Here is a 20,174-nt window from a genome sequence, read left to right on the forward strand (position 1 = left end):
AATCTTTACGGAAGCAGACTGCCACATCTTTCTCCCTCAGAGCTGTTGGGTAGGTTCAAACCACTGACCTTTCTGTTAGCAGTGAAGTGCTTAACCACTGCACCACCAGGGCTCCTTAAACCAAACCCATTGCCCTCAAGTCGATTCTGACTCATAGAGGCCCTATAAGACAGAGTAGAACTGCCGCATAGGGTTTCTGAGGCTGTAAATCTTTGTGGAAGCAGATTGCCACATCCTTCTCCCGCAGAGTGGCTGGTGAGTTCAAACCACCAACCTTTCAGTTAGCAGCCGAGCGCTTAACTATTGTGCCACTCTTGCCCAAAGAGAGATCTGGCCTTTGTCCCCAGGCTGCTGGGAGATAATCTCTAAACACTTGGAATTCCCTGCCTGATAAGAGCGTTTTTATCTGGAGGCCTTTGGCCATGCCAGATAGTCGAGGCTAACAGTATGACTTATGGTGGGGGGCCTGAGTCCATGCAGTCTCAGCTCCATCTCTGGAGGGGCTGAAGACTAAGTCACACAACAGTCAACCATGTCTGAGCCCCACTGAAAACTCTGGACACCCAGGCCTGGATGGTCTTCCCTGGCTGGCAGCGCTCCATGTGTATTGTCCACATCACTGCTGGGAGAAGTTACTGTTGTTCGTGACTCCCCTGGGACAGGACCACTGGAAGTTTGGCCTGGTGCTCCTGGACCCTGCCCTGTGCGCCTCTGCCACCTGACTTTGATCTGTATTGTTTCACTGCAATACACCATAACCATATGAGTATAAGGCCTTGCTGAGTTCTGTGAGTTTTCCTGGCAAGTTATTGAACCTGAGGATGGCCTTGGGGACTCCTGAACTTGCAGTTGGTGTCAGAAGTGAGGATGGTCTTGGGTACTCCTAAACTCCGCAAGGGAGAATAACAGTATCTACCTCACGGGGTTGTTGAATGACTAAATGATCTGTGAAACCCCATCATAGCACCTGGCACATAGTAAGTGCTCAATAAATGCCATGGTGGTACAGTGGTTAAAGGGCTTGGCTGCTAACTGAAAGGCTGGCGGTTCAAACCCATCAGCCACTCCGTGGGAGAAAGATGTGGCAGTCTGCTTCCATAAAGATTTACAGCCTTGGAAACCCTATCGGGTCGCTATGAGTTGGAATCGACTTGACAGCAATGGTTCTTTGGGTTTTTTATTCATGAGATGCTATGTGTTTTAAAACTCTCAGCACAGTGCCTGGCACATAGTAAACATCAGATAAAAGGCATCTACTGTCATTATTATTGTTGTTGCTGTCAGGTGCTGTCGAGTTGGTTCTGACTCATAGCAACCCTATGTACAACAGAACAAAACACTGTCTGGTCCTGCTCCATCCTCACAATCGTTTCTGTTTGAGCCCATTGGTGCAGCCACTGTGTCAATCCATCGCATTGAGGGTCCTCCTCTTTCAGTGACCCTCTACCAAGCATAATGTCCTTCTCCAGGGACTAGTCCCTCCTGATAACATATGCAATGTACGTGAGACGACGCCTTGCCATCCTTGCTTCTAAGGAGCGTTCTGGCTGTTCTTCTCCCAAAACAAGATTTGTTCGTTCTTCTGGCAGTCCAGATTATTATTGCCGATTAATCCATCCATGGCAATGAGAACTCTGGTGAACAGAAACACTGCCATCCAGACCGTCTTCAAACGTCCTCTTTAACCTGCCCAGACATGCCCTGCTTTAGGAAAACCCCAGGTACAAAGCCCTGAGCTAGCATATCTGGGGAGCAATTAGTCACCACAAACAGCAGCTCTCTCTCCAGTAGTCACTAGATGAGGAACTTTAAATGGCAGCTCCTCCTGGGCATGGAAATTGGAGACTCTGCCAGCCAGCCTGGCTGCCAGGTTTTCAGGGAGGCATCTGTTTGGGAGGGGAGCCCTTCGGACTTCAGTCCTGGTGGGCAGCGGTGGCCGAGGAGGTCCGAGTCCCTGAAGTCCTGCTCACCTTGGCAGCGTCGTGCGGGTGGACATCTTGCAGAAAGAAGAGGAGGGTCCCAGAGTTACCATCGCTGGAATCCCCAAGGGTCATCTCAACACTTAGATATTTACTAGGATCCAGAAAGCAGGGCTTCGACCTGGTTCATTCTGGTTCTAACCCCTGCTGAGAATTTGCGTTTCCACTCCTAGATATACTGAATTTTACATCTACATTTTAACAAAATCCCCAGGTGATTCTTTAATAAATTTTGAGAACCGCTGGAAATACTGGTGGTGTAGTAGTTGAGAGCTACAGCTGCTAACCAAAAGGTTGGCAGTTTGAATCCACCATGGGCACCTTGGAAACCCTATGGGGCAGTTCTACTCTGTCCTGTAGGGTCGCTATGAGTCAGAATCGACTCAATGGCAAGGCAGCGGGTTACCGGGTTCTATTAAGGGTTCTCAGAATTAGTCCCTAACCAGCATCATTAGCATTGCCTGTGAACTTGTTAGAAATGCAAATTCTCAGCAGGGGTTCAAACCGAACGAACAGGTTCAAAGCCCTGCCTGAAACTGATTCCAGGTTTGGGCCAAGGGATTCATTTCCTCCCTTCTTGTTTTCACTCATTCTTTCATTTAACAAATATCTATTGCATATCTACTATCTGCCAAGTACAACTCTATGTGCTAAAAATTAAAAAAAAAAAAAAGACCAAGATAAGACACCATCCTTTGCCTGTACCCAGAGTGTCTCTCTCTCCAGCCCTCATTACCCTAGACCTCGGATTCCCGATGGGGAAAGTATATCTTAGCTCTGCATGAAATCTGATAAGGCTGTGACATGCCCACGACAGCACCAGGCATACAGAAGGCACCTACCTCATATCCGTCGTGACGAGAGAATGAGGTCACACGTGAGTGCCAGGCATGCAGCAAGCACTCAATAAATGTTAGCTATATTCATTCCCCCATGCTAGGGTCTCTGCTTAGACTTCACAGGCCCACCTTGTACTTGCTCACAGCAACGCTGGGAGGTGGGTACTGTTTCCATTCCAGTGGTATAGATGAGGAAACTGGGGCCCAGGGAGATGAAGTAGCTTTCCCAAAGTGTAAGTACTGATGCTGGGATTTGGATCCAGGCAGCCTGACTCTAGAGTCTGCTATCTTAGTGGGCATCAGTGAGCTTTCCCTGCTAGCCTCTGTTCCTCCTCTGGCTGGTTACAGCCATTTGGCTTTTGGAATTTGATGGACTTGCCACTCAGGGTGCCCCAGATCCCCTGGCTGAGTGGTGGTGGCCATGTGACTCTCACCAAGTCAATCGCATGCTCTCCTGGAATTTGGATTGTGAACAAAGTGGGGTGTTATGGGTTGGACTGTGTCCCCCAAAAAGATATGCTGAAGTCCCAACCCCCGGTATGTGTGAATGTGACTGTCTTATTAGTTATCTATTGCTGCTATAACAGAAATACCACAAGTGGATGGCTTTAACAAAGAGAAATTCATTCTCTCACAGTCTAGGAGGCTACAAGTCCAAATTCAGGGCATCAGCTCCAGGAGAAGGCTTCCTCTCTCCATCAGCTCTGGAGAAAGGTCCTTGTGATGCATCAGTCTTCCCTTGGTCTGGGAGCATCTCAGCGCAGGAACCTTATGTCCAAAGGATGTGCTCTGCTCCCAGCACTGCTTTCTTGGTGATATGAGGTTTCCATGTCTCTCTCCTCACTTCTCTCTTTTATATCTCAGAAGAGATTGGCTTAAGATACTATCTAATCTTGTAGATCTCATCAATATAACTGCCACTAGTCCATCTTATTACATCATAGTGATAGCATTTACAATACATAGGGAAATCATATCAGATGATAAAATGGTAGACAGTCATACAACACTGGGAATCATGACTTAGCCAAGTTGAGAGACATTTTTGGGGGACCCAATTCAATCCATGACAGTGACCTCGTTTGGAAATAGGGTCTCTGCAGAGGAATTAGTCATACTGGAGTAGGTGGGACCTAATCTAATATGACTGGTTTCCTTATCAGAAGAGGAGAAGAGACACAGACACACAGAAACAGAGGGAAAACCTCCATCCGATGACAGAAGCAGAGATTGCAGTGATGCGGCCGCAAGCCAAGGAACAATTCGGGCTGCCAGAAGCTGGAGGAAGCAAGGAAGCATTCTCCCCCAGAGCCTTTGGAGAGAACATGGCCCTGCCAACACACCCTGAATTCAGACTTCTGGCCTTCAGAACTGTGAGACAATACATTCTGTTGCTTTGAGCCACAAAGCCTGGTAATTTGTTACAGCAGCCCTAGGGAGTGAATACATAGGCAAGATTGGAAAATGGTGGTGGTCTGACAACATGCCTGCTTAGCTCCTACTCCCTGGCTCCCTCAAGTTGCCAGAGCCTGGGGCTCTCCAGCCTTCCCCTTGAGTCTGTGACTCCTCCACAACCTTCCAGTAAGTTCCATTTTGTCTGAAGTTAGCCAGAACTGGATTCTGTTGCTTGCAACTGAGGATCCTCAAGCAACCACCCCGCCTCTCACTTGACTGATGTGCGATGCCCCTTTATGGTTCCCGCAGGAGCAGACTCAGAAGCCCGTCCCTATCAGTCCCACCAGGGATGGGGACAGTGAGGGGGACAGACAGTCCCGTACTTACGTGCCGTCGACTTTCTCCATGCCGTGGAAGAAGCTGATGCAGTCTGACGTGTTCCTCAGGTTAAAGCACTTTTCGTCGATAAACTGGGCTGAGCTTTTGTCCTCGAAGTCCCGCTCCAGAGCGTGCTGAGCATCTCGGTTATCCCTGCGGGGGGAAGGGTTTGTCTCCAGGTGTGCACTAACCTAGAGTCCTTCACTCAAGGTCACATTGCAGGGCGGTGAGAGCCAGTGCCGAAAGCCAGGTCTCTGGACTCCCAGGAAGGTGCTCTGTTCACACCAAGCAGCTTCTCAACCCTCTGCCCGCCCTGATGCCTCCCCCATGTCACCATGTACCCAGGACCTCCCCACTCTTTTACCCTCTCCCCCATCCCCGTAGACCTGTCCTTCAGAATGTTGTTGCTGTTGTCAGTTGCTGTCATTTCCGACTGACGGCAACTGCACGTGTGCAGAGCAGAACTGCTCCATAAGGTTTTCAGGGCTGTGACCTTTCAGAAGTAGATCACCAGGCTTTTCTTCTGAGGCACTCGAACCACCAACCTTTCGGCTAGTAGTTGAGCACTTAACCGTTTGTACCACCCAGCAACCTACCATTTAGTATAGGGGTCAGCAGACTTTTTCTGAGGAGCCCAGGTAGCACAACTGTTAAGCACTCAGCTGCTAACCAAAAGGTTCGAGGTTTGAACCCACCCAGCGGCTCCATGGGAGAAAGACCTGGCGATCTGCGTCCGTAAAAATTATAGCCAAGAAAACCCTACGGGGCAGTTCTACTCTGTCATAGGGGTTGCTGTGAGTCAGAATCAACTCAATGGCAATGGGTTTATGAGTCGAAATTGAATAGCACCTAACAACAACAACAAACTTTTTCTGGAAGGGGCCAGACAGTAAATATTTTAGGCTTTGTGGGTCATACAGTCTCTGTTGCAACTACCCTGAGCAAACGCAGCCGTAGACAATATGTAAATGAATGGGTGTGACTGTGTTCCAATAAAACTTTATTTACAACAATAGGTGGTAGGCCAGATTTGGCCCTCAAGCTGTAATTTGCTGACCCCGATTTAAAAGATACAAAATCATACTTTGGCGAAAGCCTCATATCAATTCACATCAGTTCACAAATTGTGTCTGATCCTGTGCTGGACACGGAGAGAAAAGACATAACTAAGATTCAGTCACTGCCTTCAAGATGCTCACAGATTTGTGTAAACAAATTGAGTAGAAATCAACAGTACAGAATGGAAAGAGCAACAGTCCAGGTTTGAAAAGGACATAGGAGTGACCCAGAGGAGGGAGCGGTTAACTCAGGGTGAGAGGTGGTCCTCCCCAGCAGGTGTTTGAGCTAGATTTTTGTAACAAATAGAGTAGACATTCTGGACAAGGTTAGGTGGGGAAAAGAGAATCCCAAGCAACAGCAAGGAAGCTGCATACAAGGAGGTGTTCAGGGATGTGTGCAGCTCTCTATGGCTGGGAGGAGTAGGGGACTGAGGGAGGGGGACTTGAGACTGCCCAGCAAGTGGGGCTCCAGCCTGGAGGGCCGGTATCTTGGCTGAGAAGTTTACCAGCGCCAGTTGCTATCAAGTCAACCCCGTCTCATGGCAACACCATGTGTGTCAGAGTAGCACTGCACTCCATAGGGTTTTCCATGGCTGGTTTTTTGGGAAGTAGATCACCAGGCCTTTCTTCCAAGCTCCCTGTGGGTGGACTTGAACCACCAAACTTTCAGTTAGGAGCTGAGTGCATTAACCATGACTTCTCTTATAGGCCGGTGTTTGCCAGACTCCAGATATCTGAGAACCACTTGCATGATTCTTGCCAATTTCTCCAAGTCAGGGGGCTATTATTTACTTAACAGTTTTCCTTCCCAAAAAAATCACTTATAAAAAATAAATACATGTATTTTAAAAGGAAAATGTGCGTCACTGTTTTTAAAGGAAAACCGGTAACCCTTTCTATGAATAGGTCACCTCAAACATGAATACTAACTACCAAAAAACCCCAAACCCACTGCTGTCGAGTCAATTTCAACTCTTAGCAACACCATAGGTTTCCAAGGCTGTAAATCTCTACGGAAGCAGACTGCCACATCTTTCTCCTGTGTTAGCAGTCAACTGCCTTAACCACTGCGCCACCAGGGCTCCTTAAATACTAACTAAATACTAATTAATCCTAGCTAGATTCTCTTGTCCCAGAAGGTTCTAAGCCTGAGCCTGCATCTGTTTTCCTCTTGATTGAAAAAGGAGATGAGTCAGCTTTAGAGCTGGAGAACACCAATGGGACTTTTCTAGAAGAACTGAAAGAGTAGAGAAGGGAATAACACTCCCTAAGTGAGTTGATGTCCAGGCACCAACTCAAGTACATCTCACAGCAGTCTCTCTCTCCCCCTTTCTGCATCTGTCTCCCTGTCTCTGCATCTCTTTCTGTCTCTCATCTTTGTCTCTCTAACTCATCTCTCTTGGTTTCTCGTCTCAGGGTCTCTGTGTCTGTCTCTCTTTCCCTCCCCCATCTGTCTGTCTCTTTTTGTCTCATCCTTTTTCTGCTGTGGATAATGGGAGTTGGCAGAGGGGTTTAAGCAGGCCAGGAGCAAGGAAATTTGATCCCAATGGTGGATCCCACCTGTCAGGATGGGCGGGGGCCAGGTCCAGTAGGAGGAACCACCATGGGGCCCTCAGGGCCTCTGGAACTGGCAGAACCATGGAGAAGTGGGGCCCATTCTGCCCAATGAGCTGAGATGTGAAGAAAGACCAGGATGTGGAAAACAGGGATGTCAGGGCATCAGAGGGAACTTGGAGGCCTCGGAGGCTCTGGTCAGCTGGCCCAGCAACCTGCCCTGCTAATGAGGCCGGGGAAGAGGGGCGGTCCCCGGCTCCCCTCCCTGGCCCCCGGCCTGACCAGTGCCACGGCTCAGCAGGAAAAGCTGGAACGTGGCTGCTGTCCAACTAGGAGCAGCCTTTTCTGCTTTGCTGGAAGCAAAGGGATCACAAAGGGCGTCTGGTGTGGTGAGGATACAGCCCTGCCCAGATGCAGGGCATCCAGAAAACACCAGCCCGCAGCCCAGGACCTGCGGGTGCCAGGGCAGCGACCCTCGGGGCGAGAACACGCAAGGAGGCTCTAGGTTAATCGGCGGCCTCGGAGCACGAGCTCTCAGAAGGCAGGGAGGCTTCACCACAACAGGACAGCCGTCCCCTGACACGTGGGCTGCTCTGCTCGCTGCCCAAGGACCAACTACCTCTGTCCAGGGTGCCTCGGCCCTCCACCGGCTCCCCCACCCTCCTGCCTCTGGGTCCCTCGGCCTCAGCTGTTCTCTGTTCCTAGCCCAGCATCTCCTCTCCCTTCCCCTGGCTCCGTGTCTGCGACTCGCCTTCTCTTTCTTCTACTCGTCTCCGTCTCACCGCTTGATTCCTTTCTTCGTCTGGTGTGTCTGTGTCTCTGTCTGTCTTTCTCCTTCTGATTCCCTGTCCTCATCTCTGTCTCGGTTTACCTCTTTGTGTCTTTCCTTTTCTCCCTGTGTCACTCGATCTCAGCATCTCTCTTGTTCTCTTTCTCTCTGTCTCTGAGACCATCTCATCTGTTTCATTCTCTCTGGTTCTCCCAGCTCCCCCACCCCGGCTGCATCCCCTGGGGGTGCATAACAGCACCTCGACCTTGGGTCTCAGGATATCTCCTCTAGGGTCCAGCCTCCCTCTCACAGCTCCCCAATTTCAACTGACGGCTTTTGTCCACTCTGCCAGCTCAGTCCATGCAGCTTCCCAAACTCCAATCAATCCTCCCCTGTCCTTTGCCACATACCTCTCTCTACTGCCAGTGGGAAACCACTATCTCTTGTGATAGGTGATCACGAAAATAAATGCAAGAAAAAATACAGTAAATACTTTTGCCTGCCCAGAGCTCTCCCTTTGTTACACCTTTCCTGCTTAAATAAAAGAATTTAAGTTTTTGTTGTTGTTTTTGAAGCAAATTGATTCATAGACAAATATTGTTGCTCGTTAGTTGCTGTCATGTCAGCTCCGATTCGTGGCGACCCCATGTACAACTGAACAAAACGATGCCTGGGCCTGCACCGTCTTCCTGATGGCTGGTATGTGTGAGCCCATTGTTGCAGCTATTGTGTAGTGCCTTCCAACCTGGAGGCTCATCTTCTAGCACTATAATAGAAAATATTCTGTTATGGTCCATAGGGTTTTCACTGGCTAATTTTTGGAAGTAGGTTGCCAGGCCTTTCTTCCTAGTCTATTTTAGTCTGGAAGCTTCGCTGAAACTTGACCACCATGGGTAACCCTGAAATACTGGTGGTGTGGCTTGTAGCACCACCACACCAGGCAGGCCACCGCAGTGTGACACAGACAGACGGGTGGCGGGGACAAGCGTTAGGTTAGCAGCAATCCAGGTGGTGTATGGGACGGTCAGGATCAGGACAGATACACACAAACGACTAGGGCCCAGCCCTGCTTCCATCTGTTCAGCAGTCACGTCAGCCGCGGCTGTGTTTGCATCGCCTTCACCAACCTTCCCCTCTGGTGTCTCCCGGGGTCTTCCCACCAGGCCTGCCCCTGGACCGCGGCCTGTATCTGCAGGTGGCTTTTCTGAAACATCTTTCTCCTTTTCAAGGCTATTTTATCCTGGGTAATTCCCTCCTATCCCTGCCACCCAGTTCTCACTCCTCACAAGAGCAGAAAGACTCCTGGGGCGGGGGCAAGAACTGCTGTTTCTGGGGCACAGCAAGGCACACTAGGGCGCTAAGCTCCCGGCACCTACTTGCAAGCTGCCTAACTCTTTGCAGTCCCACCCAGGCTACCCGTGTCTCCGTGTGTCTGTCTGTGTCTGTGTCTCTGTGGCTGAGAATAAATGATGAAGAGAAACCAGCAGAGCAGCATGCCCTGCAAGAGTTAAAGGTGAGTGCCCAGCGTAAGGGCCAGGTGGGAGGCTGCCTCTGGAGAAGTTAGGTGCCAAGGGCTTAGCTATGGGCCCCAAGCCCTGTAAAACTCAAGCCTCCCTTTAATTATAAGAGGAGCCTCTGGCTTGTCATGATACCAGTTACATAAGGTTCCAAGAACAAAAGCTGATGCCTTTTGAAGATCCTGGCTCAAGGCATCCACTGGCTCCCCTCTGGAGGTGACCTGGCCCCTCACCTTGCTGCCTAATGCCTCCCACCTTCTGCATTTTCCAGGGTTCATAAATCACACAGGGGAGCCACAGGCTAAGAGCTCAGTGAGGCCAATTTCCTTTGCCAGGGCCCTCACTGCAACAAGAACAGCCAGTAATGCGCTGGCCCAGGAAGAGTCCGTTGTGCACATCTCAGTGACATCACACTGGTAGCTTGAAATCAGCCATGGTGGGAGTATTTACACCACGGTAACTGGCACCACTCGTCTCAGTTTGTTGTACTGTGGTGGCTTATGTGTTGCTACGATGCTGGAAGCTATGCTACCAGGATTCAAATACCAGCAGGGTCACCCACGGTGGACAAGTTTCAGTGGAGCTTCCCAACCAAGACAGACTAGGAAGAAAGGTCTGGCAATCTACTTCCAAAAATTAGCCAGTGAAAACCCTACCGATCACAACAGAGTATTTTCTGATATAGTGCTGGAAAATGAGTCCTCTGGGTTGGAAGGCGCTCAAAATACTCAGTGGCTACAACAATGGACTTGAGCAAACCAACAATCATGAAGGTGGCGCAGAACGGGGCCATGTTTCATTCTGTGATATATGACATCACCAGGGCCAGAGACAACTCCACCACAGCCAGTAACAATTGGCAAATATTACAAATCAGCCTTTTTACTTTTTTCTTGGAGAGCTGCTATTGGACATTTACCAGCACACCACTGACCAAAAAAATCCTCCAGAGAGAAGGGGGCCTATCTGTCTTGTCTCCAAAACCTGGGAGTCCCCAAACAAACCCTAAGGGGCTGGGAGAGAAAGGAGCCCTTACCGTATCTGGATATCTACTCTTTGAGCTAGTTTTCTCATCTGTTCTTGGCAACATTTTAGCAAATCCACCTCCTGAAACAATAATGTCAGATAAAGAGTTGGACATCTTAGAAACTCACAGTATCCTGTCCCCCAGGCCAATACCACCACCCTTTAACCCACGTGATCCTGGGGCCAGGTGACTAAGGGCTATTGTGGGAGTGCCACATTCCTTGCCCTACTTTCTTTTATTTGTATTATTATTTCTTTAATAATATTTTATTGTGTTTTCAGTAAAGGTTTACAAGGTATTTTAGGTTCCCATTCAAAAATTTCTACACAAATTGTTGTGACATTACATTCTTCACAATGCATGAACGTTCTTGTTATTGCTGTTCTGGTGGTTCTGTTTCCATTAATCTAGTTTCCCTGCCCTCTTACATTCTCATCTTTGTTTTAAAGTAATTGTTGACCATTTGGTTTCATATTGGTGATTTTTTAAAGAAGTACAGTACTTACAGATGATATTCATTACCTTTGAGCCAATTTATTATTTAGCTGCAAGGTGACCTCAGGAGTTATTTTTTGTTCAACGTTTGGAGAGTATCTCAGGGCAGTAGTCTCGGGGAATCCTCCAGTAGGTCTGTTTTTTTGTTTGTTTGTTTTTAGGAACTTGAGATTCTGTTCCACATTTTTCTCCCATTCTTTAAGGGTGCATCTATTGTGGCCCTGGTTAGAATGGTCAGTAGTGGTCACCGAGCACCATCTAGTTCTTCTGGTCTCAGTGTAGATGAGGCCGTGGTTCACATAGACTATTTGTCCTATTTGTTCTTTCTCTTTTGCTCCCGATGAGCAGAGACCAATCGTTGTATCTTAGTTGGCCACTAACCTTTCTTTTATTTTTACTTCCAGATTAAAAGAAAACTGAGCATCTACTATGTGCCAAGTGCTCACTTACAGGTTATTTTATTGTTAAATAATGCATATAAATTGGCTCAGTGCATGGCACATAGTAGATGCTCAATAAGCACCAACTTCTGTTATTGTTACTTACTGGTATTATTATTATGCCCATTTTGGAGGTGAAAAGGCTGAGGATCAAATGTCCCTATTTATCCCTGTCCCTAAACTGCAGTGTATGCCCCTCACTCATGCCGTCCAAGCTCTAACTTTCATGGGTGATACGTGTGGCTTCTGTTCCCGAAAGGCAGCTCAGAAACCTCTCTGATCAGCTGGCCCTCTCTCCTCCCTCAGGGGGCTGGGCAGACCAGGGAGATGCCTTACCCGGATGAGGTTCTTCTCCACCATATCATGGACCAAATCAATCCCGATCCTTTTCTCTCGATGGTACAGACACTCCAGGGCCACCTGTAGGAAGCAGTGGGAAATAGTGTGTTCTCTGCACAGCTGCATGTAGAGCCTGAGCAGAGGTGGCTCATATCTGCCTTGGCACGATCTGCTCTTTTCCCTGGGAAATCTGGGGGCTTCATTCAGCCTCCTCACTGGGCTTTGGGCGGGCTTCTGCTCCCCTTTCTCCCTAGAAGTAGGGAGAGGCTGTGGGATGCCATGCCCAGTGCATTAGCGGATGCTGGGCCCAGGTAGAGAAAGTGGGATGAAGTTTCTTGGGAACCAACTATGTTCAAACGTCTCTTGACTCTACACCAAGGAGTGATTGGGCATGAGGCCTGACATCCCTCCCATAATCTTCGTAAGCTGCCCCCAAGCCTTCCCCAAATTATAATAAATAAGAGTAAAAATCCACTATAGTTTCAGATAAGACAGGATTGGCTACTATTCTCTATGTAGCTTCCTTTCCCCCATCTTCAAGTAGGAGTGGATGACAATTCTTCTGGGGAGGTGATGGAGGAGGCAGGGAGGGTGAAGCTGGTTGGAGAAATGGAAGGTAACACATCCCATTTCAGGATTATAAGAGGTGGAAGATGGGTCCCTACATCCACATTTTCCTAGCCCAACCCACTACAGCTGACAAAATGGGTACCAGTTAATTGGCTGGATGTGCCAACCAGATATAAAAAAAAAAAAACAAAAAACAAGAGTAGAACTGCCCCATAGAGTTTCCAAGGAGCGCCTGGTGGATTCAAACTGCCAACCTTTCGGTTAGCAGCCATAGCTCTTAACCATTACACCACCAGGGTTTCCCACCCAGATATATAACCCAGAGTTGTCCCCACTGATATAGATACTGGAGCAGACAACCACCACCAGGTGGCAGAAAACAATTTCTGATACAGGGAGGGATTTGGAATGGAAAGAGGACTCCTGGAACTCCCTGCCCACACTATGATTCCTCCAAAGATATACAGATGGCCAACAAGCACATGGGAAGATGCTCACAGTCATTACACGTTAGGGAAATGCAAATCAAAACCACAGTGAGCTACCACTTCACACCCACTGGAATGATTATAATAAAAGATGGAAAATAACATTTTATTTTAGTATTTTCTTTGGAGAAATGTCTGTCCAAGGCCTTTGCTCATTTTTTAATTGGGCTGGGGGATTTTTGAAGAAAGACCCTCATCCTCTAATCTGGTGGCACATTAGAAGCCATTGATCAGGATATGGAGAAACTAGAACCCTCCCACATTGCTGGTGAGAATGTAAAGTTGTTCAGTGGCTATGGAAAAATTGGATGCTTCCTCAAAAAGATAAGCGTAGAATTTTGACCCAGCATAATTTAGGTCTATAACCAAAAGAACTGAAAATAGGTACTAAACCAATACATGTGCACCACATGTTCACTGCAGCACTATGCACAAGAGCTGAAAGGTGGAAACAACCCAAATATCCATTAACAGAATGAACGGATAAACAAAATGTGATATATACACCCAATGGAATATTATTCATCCATAAAGAGGAATGAAGTTCTGATATGTGCTATAACGTGGATGAAACTCAAAAAGATTATGCTAAGTCAAAGAAGCCAGACACAGAAGGCCATGTATTGTATGAAATATCCAGAAAAGGTAAATCCATAGAGATAGAAGGCAGACTGATGAGAGCCAGGGGTTGAGATAAAAATGTTAGGAAACTTGACAGAGGTGGTAGTTGCATAACATTGAGAATATACTAAATGCCACTGAATTGTTCACCTTAAAATGGTTAATTTATTTTATGTAAGTTTTACCTCAAAAAAATAAATAACAAATCCTTCTGCTTCCAGAGATGTCCCAGTTACAGCCACAGATATGCCAAAGGAGAAGGTGGACTGATGCCATCTAGCCAACCAGTATTAACCATGCCCTCTGCCATGTTGTTCACAAAGGGTAAGGCTGGGCCTGGGCGTTAAGGCCAAAATGAATGTTGAGTGGGTCACATTGAGGGGTCCCCCTCATCTCCTTTCCTTCCTCACCCCTCATCCCTTGAGGGGAAAGCATCTCTGTTAAGACAGAGGAAAAACTTAGAGACTTTGTTAGTATAAGAATGCACTGAAGATGAGACGTGCTGGTCATGTAGATATTATCCACCAGGGCTCAGCAAACTTTTTCTGTAAAGGGCCAGACTGTAAATATTTTTAGCTTTGTAGACCATACATTCTATGTTGCAACTACCTAATTCTGCCATTGTAGCATGAAATGATAAACAATAGATAAACAAATGGGCATGAATGTGTTTCAATAAAACTTTATTTGCAAAAGCGGGTGGTGGGCCAAATTTGGCTTTGGGATGTAGTTTGCCAACCCCTGCTCTACACTAACAAATCTGAAAGACCTAGAACCACCTACAAAGATGCAAAGTGAGAACGCAGACCCCTTTAGGATGGAGCGAGGGACACAGAGGGGCAGTAGAAAATACCAACAGAAACATTGGGAGAGAAGAGAGGGGAGCCAGAAAGTTGGGGGTTCTATTGCTGACAATTTTATTTTCACATCTTTTGGGCTGTATGCATATGCAACTAATAGTAAGCCTGTCTTCTCTCTGCTAACGGCCTCTACTCTCCCACCTGCTCAGACCTTGCTTCCCAGTCTCCTAAACTAAGTGGTTACAGATGAAAAACACCCTGTTCCGGGCTGGTAGCAGTCCCTGGGTGGCGCAAATGGTTAAGCATTTGACTAATAACTGGAAGGTTAGTGGTTCAAACCCCCCCAGAGGTGCCTCAGAAGAAAGTCCTGATGATCTGCTTCCAAAAGGTCACAGCCTTGAAACCCTGTGGAGCACAGTTCTACTCTGACGCACATGGATTCACCATGAGTTGGAATCAACTCAACAGCAACTGGTTTTTTGATAGTGCCTGGCTGGTTGGGATTCTTGGTGGTCTGAATAGGCCCCTCCTCCAAGCTTCTTTTAACCTAAGAAACAGGGACATCCCTTGGGTGAGAGAAGGCCTAACTCCAGATTCAGACAGTTTAGTGGTTAGGAGCCCGGGTTCTGGAGCCAGACCACCCGAGTTCAAATCCAGGCTTAGCCACTTCCACCTGCGTACTTAACCTCTCTGACCCTCTGTTTCCTCATCTGCAGATGGAAGCAATTATCAGTGCGTATCTCAGGTTTGCCACGTGGATTAAATCAGCTGGGCAAGTGTAAAGCACTTGGAACAGCCTCAGAAACTGTTATCTGTGAATACTTGTGAAACTCCATTTTGGAGATCTCCAAACAGAGGGAGAGCTGTGGAAAGTGACCAGGGCCAAGCAGGCCTTGCAGCTGTTGTGGGAGACAAGAAGCAGAGCACAATGGAAGGCAGAAGAAGGGGCCGCTGGGGGAGCTCCTGCAATAGGAGACTGAGGGGGATGGTGATTGGGCCTCTCGCTGTGACGTCACAAAGAGCAGCAGAAGTGAGAAGTACTCACAGGGGAGCATTAACATCTTGATGCCAGGAATGCAAATGCATCTGAAAACTCAGAAAGGAAGCAGGCTCATTCATCATGCCCGAGAACTTGAAGATTTACCGGGCCTTTCCTGTGTACCAAGCTCGATAGGTGCTGGGGCTACCACAGTGGACCAGACAGACAGGGTCCCTGCATTCTAACGGGAGAGGCAACACACACGTAAACCCATAAAGAAACTGGATAGTTTCTGATTGTGATGAAAACAATCAGGATGGTGTGGAGGGGAGTAGCTGGCAAGGTGGGCGGGGAAGGCTTCTCGGAAGAGGGGACAAACCAAAGACCTGAATTGTGAGAAGCAGCTGTGCAGAGAGGAGTGGGAAGAGTGCACCAGGGAGAGGCAACAGCAGGTGCAAAGGCCCTGAGGTGGGACAAGGAACAGACAGGAGGCCACTGTGACTGGAGTGGAGAAAAGAGGCTAGAGCCGTGGGCATGCCAGACCATGCATGTTAACCGCAGTACAATGGGAAGCCACTGAGGGGACTTTAAGCAGGGGAGTGGTGTCCCTGGGTGGTGCAAATGGTTAATGTGCTCAGCTGCTAATTGAAAGTTTGGAGGTTTGAGTCCACCCAGAGGCACCTCAGAAGAAAAGCCTGGTGATCTACTTCCAAAAGATCAGCCATTGAAAACTCCACGGAACATGGTTCTACTCTGACACACATGGGGCTGCCATGAGTCGGAGTCAGCTTGATGGCAACTGGTATTTTTTTGTTTATTTTACACAGGGGAGTGCTGAGATTCCACTTAGTATTTAAAATTCTCCCATCTGGCTGCCGTGTGGAGAGTGGATCGCAGGGGAGTAGGAGTGGGGTGACTGGGTAGGAGGTAATTGCTGTTGTGCGGTGAGTGGCTGCCTGGACTGGGTGGTAGCCCTGAAGGTGTAGAGGAATGGTAGAACTGAGATGTGTCTTATCCCCATGTCACTGTCAGGGAAGCCATTGGAGCTCTGTGAAATGGGCTAAAAGTGGAAACACATGAGGAGCCTTCTGGAAAATCTGATATTTTCCTGATAAAAAGGGACAGACACAGTTGGCATGTTTGCCCTTTGCCCCACCCCCATCTCCTGCCTCAAATGCTCTTTGCAATCAGGAGGACAAAAGCCACATGCTAAGGACGGCAGGGAGTCCCTTGGTGGTGCAAACAGTTAACACGCTCGGCTTAAAGGTTGGAGGTTGGAGTTCACCCAGAGGCGCCTCAGAAGAAAGGCCTGGCAATCAACATAAAAAAATCATCCATTAAAAACCCCATGGAGCACAGATCCATTCTGACACACATGGGTTCTCCAAGAGTCAGAATTGACTCAATGGCAACTGCTTTTTAAAAGATGGCGGAGCAGAAAGATAGGAGCCTAAGTCCCTTCTAGTGTCAAATTGAAGCTGCACCAGCCCTGATCTCTGAAATTCTCATTATGAGAGAAAAGCAGATTCCCATTTCGTTAAGCCATTGTAGTCAAGTTTCTCTTACATGCAGCCGAAAGCCCTCCTAACTGACCCGGGATCAGACTGGAGACTGGAAGACCAAGGAAGTGCCAATGAACTTCTGCATTCATATATTTATTCATTTATCCAGCAAATATTGTTGAGTGCCTACTATATGCCAGGCACTGTGCTAGGCTGGGAATACATGAAAAATATTGGTCTAAGCAGCAATCAATGAGAGTAGACATTGGTCATCAAGGATCAGCAGAGCCAACTGGTACATCGCAGCTGAATATCAATCTGGAATACTTTGGTGACAAAGCAGACAAAAGTCCCTGCCCTCATGGAGCCTACTTTCTAGTGGAGGGAGAGAGACAATACAGAAATGAATAAGCAAATTATCAAGTATGCTAGAAGGTGATCGGTGCTATGGAAAAAAGAAAATAAAGTCATTATTGTAAGTATGTCCTCTCGAAAAGGACCGTAACACAAAACACACCTGCACAAGCATGCACACAATTTCTCAATGTGACCCCTGCAACCTTGATGTGACCCCGAGGAGACAAGGAAATTAAATTCGGTGTGAGGAACCCTGATTTCACTGGGAGTATCCTGAAATGACTAAGGCTAGATTTTAACCTTAAAACTGATCCTATCAATGACCTAAACATGAGAACTAAAAGTATAAAACTCTTAGAAGAAAACATAGGGGTAAAGTTTGAGACCTAGTTTTTGACAATAGATTCTCAGATAAATGATACCAAAAGCACAAGTGACAAAAGACAAAATAGATAAATTGGACTTGATCAAAATTAAAAACTTTTATTCCTCAAAGGACTCTATCAAGAAAGTGAGGAGATAACCTACTAATTGGAGAAAATATTTGGGAACCATATATTGAATAAAGAGCCCTGGTGGAGCAGTGGTTAAGAGCTCAGCTGCTAACCAAAAAGGTCGGCAGTTCGAATCTACCAGGTGCTCCTTGGAAACCCTATGGGGCAGTTCTGCTCTGGTCTGTAAGGTTGCTATGAGTCGGAATCGACTCAATGGCAACGGGTTTTTTATACTGAATAAAGGTTTAATATCCAGAATGTATGAAGAACTCCCACAACTCAACAACAAAAAGACAACCCAATTTAAAAAATGGGCAAAGAATCTGAATAGACATTTCTCCAAAGAAGATACACAGATGGCCAATAAGCACATAAAAAGATGCTTAAAGTCACTAGTCATTAGGGAAATGCAAATAAAACCACAATGAGATAACCGCTTCATGGCTGTAATAAAAAAAAACAAACAAACGGAAAATAACCAATGTTGGCGAGGATGCGGAGAAATTGAGACTCTTGTCCATTGTTGGTGGGAATGTAAAATGGTGCAGCCATTATGGAAAGCAGTCTGGCGGTTCCTTAAAAAGTTAAACATAGAATTACCATATGACCCAGCAATTCCACTCCTAAGCATATACCTAAAAGACTTGAAAGCAGGGATTCAAACAATGTTCATTGCAGCACTATTCACAACAGCCAGAAGGTAGCAGCAACCCAAGTGTCTACCAACAGATGAATGGGCAAACAGAATGTGGTTTATACATACAATGGAGTATTATTCAGCCATGAAGAGAAATGACTTTCTAATACATGCTATGACATGGATGAATCTTGAAAACATTATGGCTGAGTGAAATAAGTCTGACACAGAAGGACAAATATTGTATGATCCCCTCATGTGCACTATCTCCAGTAGGCAAATGCATAGAGACTGAAGTTTATTAGTAGTTACTGGGGACTGAGGGGAGGGAGAATGGGGTGTTATGGCATAAGGTGCACTGAGTTTCTGTTTGGGGTGATGGTCACACAGCATGGTGAATGTAATTAATGTGACTGAATTCGACCCTTAAAAATGGTTAAAATGGCAAACTTTTTGTTATATATATTTTACCACAATAAAATTTTTTCAAAAACCAACTGATTATATGCCAATGCAGCTCAAACCGACATACAAGATGCCTGGGCGCTGGCTGGCCACAGCCCTCGCCCACCCCACACTTACCTGCAGAGGACAGTTCACCTCGTCGGCCGCGCATTCCAGCCGTTTCTTGACAGTGTCCATACTGTGATTCTCGGTCAGGAGCCTCTCCAGCTCATAGCCCAGCTCGGCCTTCCAGAAACCGATGTCTGACAGTCTCTGGCCCAGGTTCCGGCAGGTGCCCTCCTGCATCTGGCGTGTCAGCTGGTCCTTGTCCTGCATGAGCCGCATGGAATCGCCCATCAGCCGCCCGGCCCACAGCCGGGAGGCCTCGGCCCCACGCAGCTGCAGCTGGTTGGATTGGTCCCAGTCGTGGGGGCTGTAGCGACTGAAGAGTGCTGAGCGGAGGGCCGGCAGGATGGTGGGTGGCCGCAGGGCGCTGTGGCTCATGGTGCCCTCATCTGGGCAGGTCTGCACGCTGGAGACCTTGCAGAAGAGGCTGGGTCTCCATGAGTTGAGGTAGCGGTACCCAGGCAGGTAGTAGGGCTGGTAGCTCTCCTGGATCACGGGGGTCTGCACGGAGGGAGGCAGCGCACTCAAGCCACAGGCTTTCTTGGAGCCGCAGTAACTGGCGGTCTGAGAGGTTCCAAGGAACTCCATCCTCCTGCATCAGCCCTTCTCAAGCCAAACTCTGCCCAGTGGGGCAAAGGCATCACCAGTCAAGGGGAAGGGGCTTCTCTGAGGGACCAGCAGACCCTCTATGACTCAGCGCCGGTGTCATAAAGCCTGGAGCAGTGGAACTTTAGCAGGGCCCTTGCTCACTCTCAGGCCAGCTGGGGCCATATTGTCTGAATCAAAAAGAAAAAAAAATCAACAAAACAAATATGAGGTTCTCAATCCACAGAGTTGAGGGTGCGAGAAATGGCACTTCAGTTATTTTTTCTGTGACAATTTAAACTGTCTGCCCTGTGGGAAAAAACTTAATGTAGTCCCCTCCAGGATCTCAGTCAGTGCAGGGTCCATTTGGTCAAGGTTGGTTGTCTTCCTTCTCTTGTGTCCCCAACATGGCATCAAGGTTGTTGTTGTTGTTAGGTGCCGTCGAGTCGGTTCCGGCCCATAGCGACCCTATGTACTACAGAACGAAACACTGCCCGGTCCTGCGCCATGCTCACAATGGTTGTTATGCTTGAACCCAATGTTGCAGCCACCGTGTCAATACATCTCGTTGAGGGTCTTCCTCTTTCTCGCTGACTCTGTACTTTACCAAGCATGATGTCCTTCTCCAGGGACTGGTCCCTCCTGATAACATGTCCAAAGTATGTAAGATGTAGTCTTGCCACCCTTGCTTCTAAGGAGCATTCTGGTTGTACTTCTTCCAAGACAGATTTGTTCGTTCTTTTGGCAGTCCATGCTATATTCAATATTCTTCACCAACACC

The 20,174-nt window shown here is 47.7% G+C and overlaps 1 protein-coding gene across 1 annotated transcript in view; it reads right to left on the bottom strand.

Annotated features, from left to right (window-relative positions):
• TEKT5 (tektin 5) overlaps positions 1–19,465 on the bottom strand; it is a 57,455-nt gene extending 37,990 nt beyond the window's left edge. The window contains exons 1-4 of the mRNA XM_004373250.1: positions 18,821–19,465; positions 11,788–11,871; positions 10,526–10,596; positions 4,601–4,744 (exon numbers count right to left, since the gene is read on the bottom strand). Of these exons, the coding sequence (XP_004373307.1) occupies positions 4,601–4,744; positions 10,526–10,596; positions 11,788–11,871; positions 18,821–19,396 (875 nt within the window). The 5' untranslated portion in view covers positions 19,397–19,465. The remainder of the gene's footprint in view (positions 1–4,600; positions 4,745–10,525; positions 10,597–11,787; positions 11,872–18,820) is intronic.
• Positions 19,466–20,174: the final 709 nt, after the last annotated feature.

Source organism: Trichechus manatus, unplaced genomic scaffold (assembly GCF_000243295.1).
Source record: "Trichechus manatus latirostris isolate Lorelei unplaced genomic scaffold, TriManLat1.0 scaffold00024, whole genome shotgun sequence".
Lineage (NCBI taxonomy): Eukaryota > Metazoa > Chordata > Mammalia > Sirenia > Trichechidae > Trichechus > Trichechus manatus.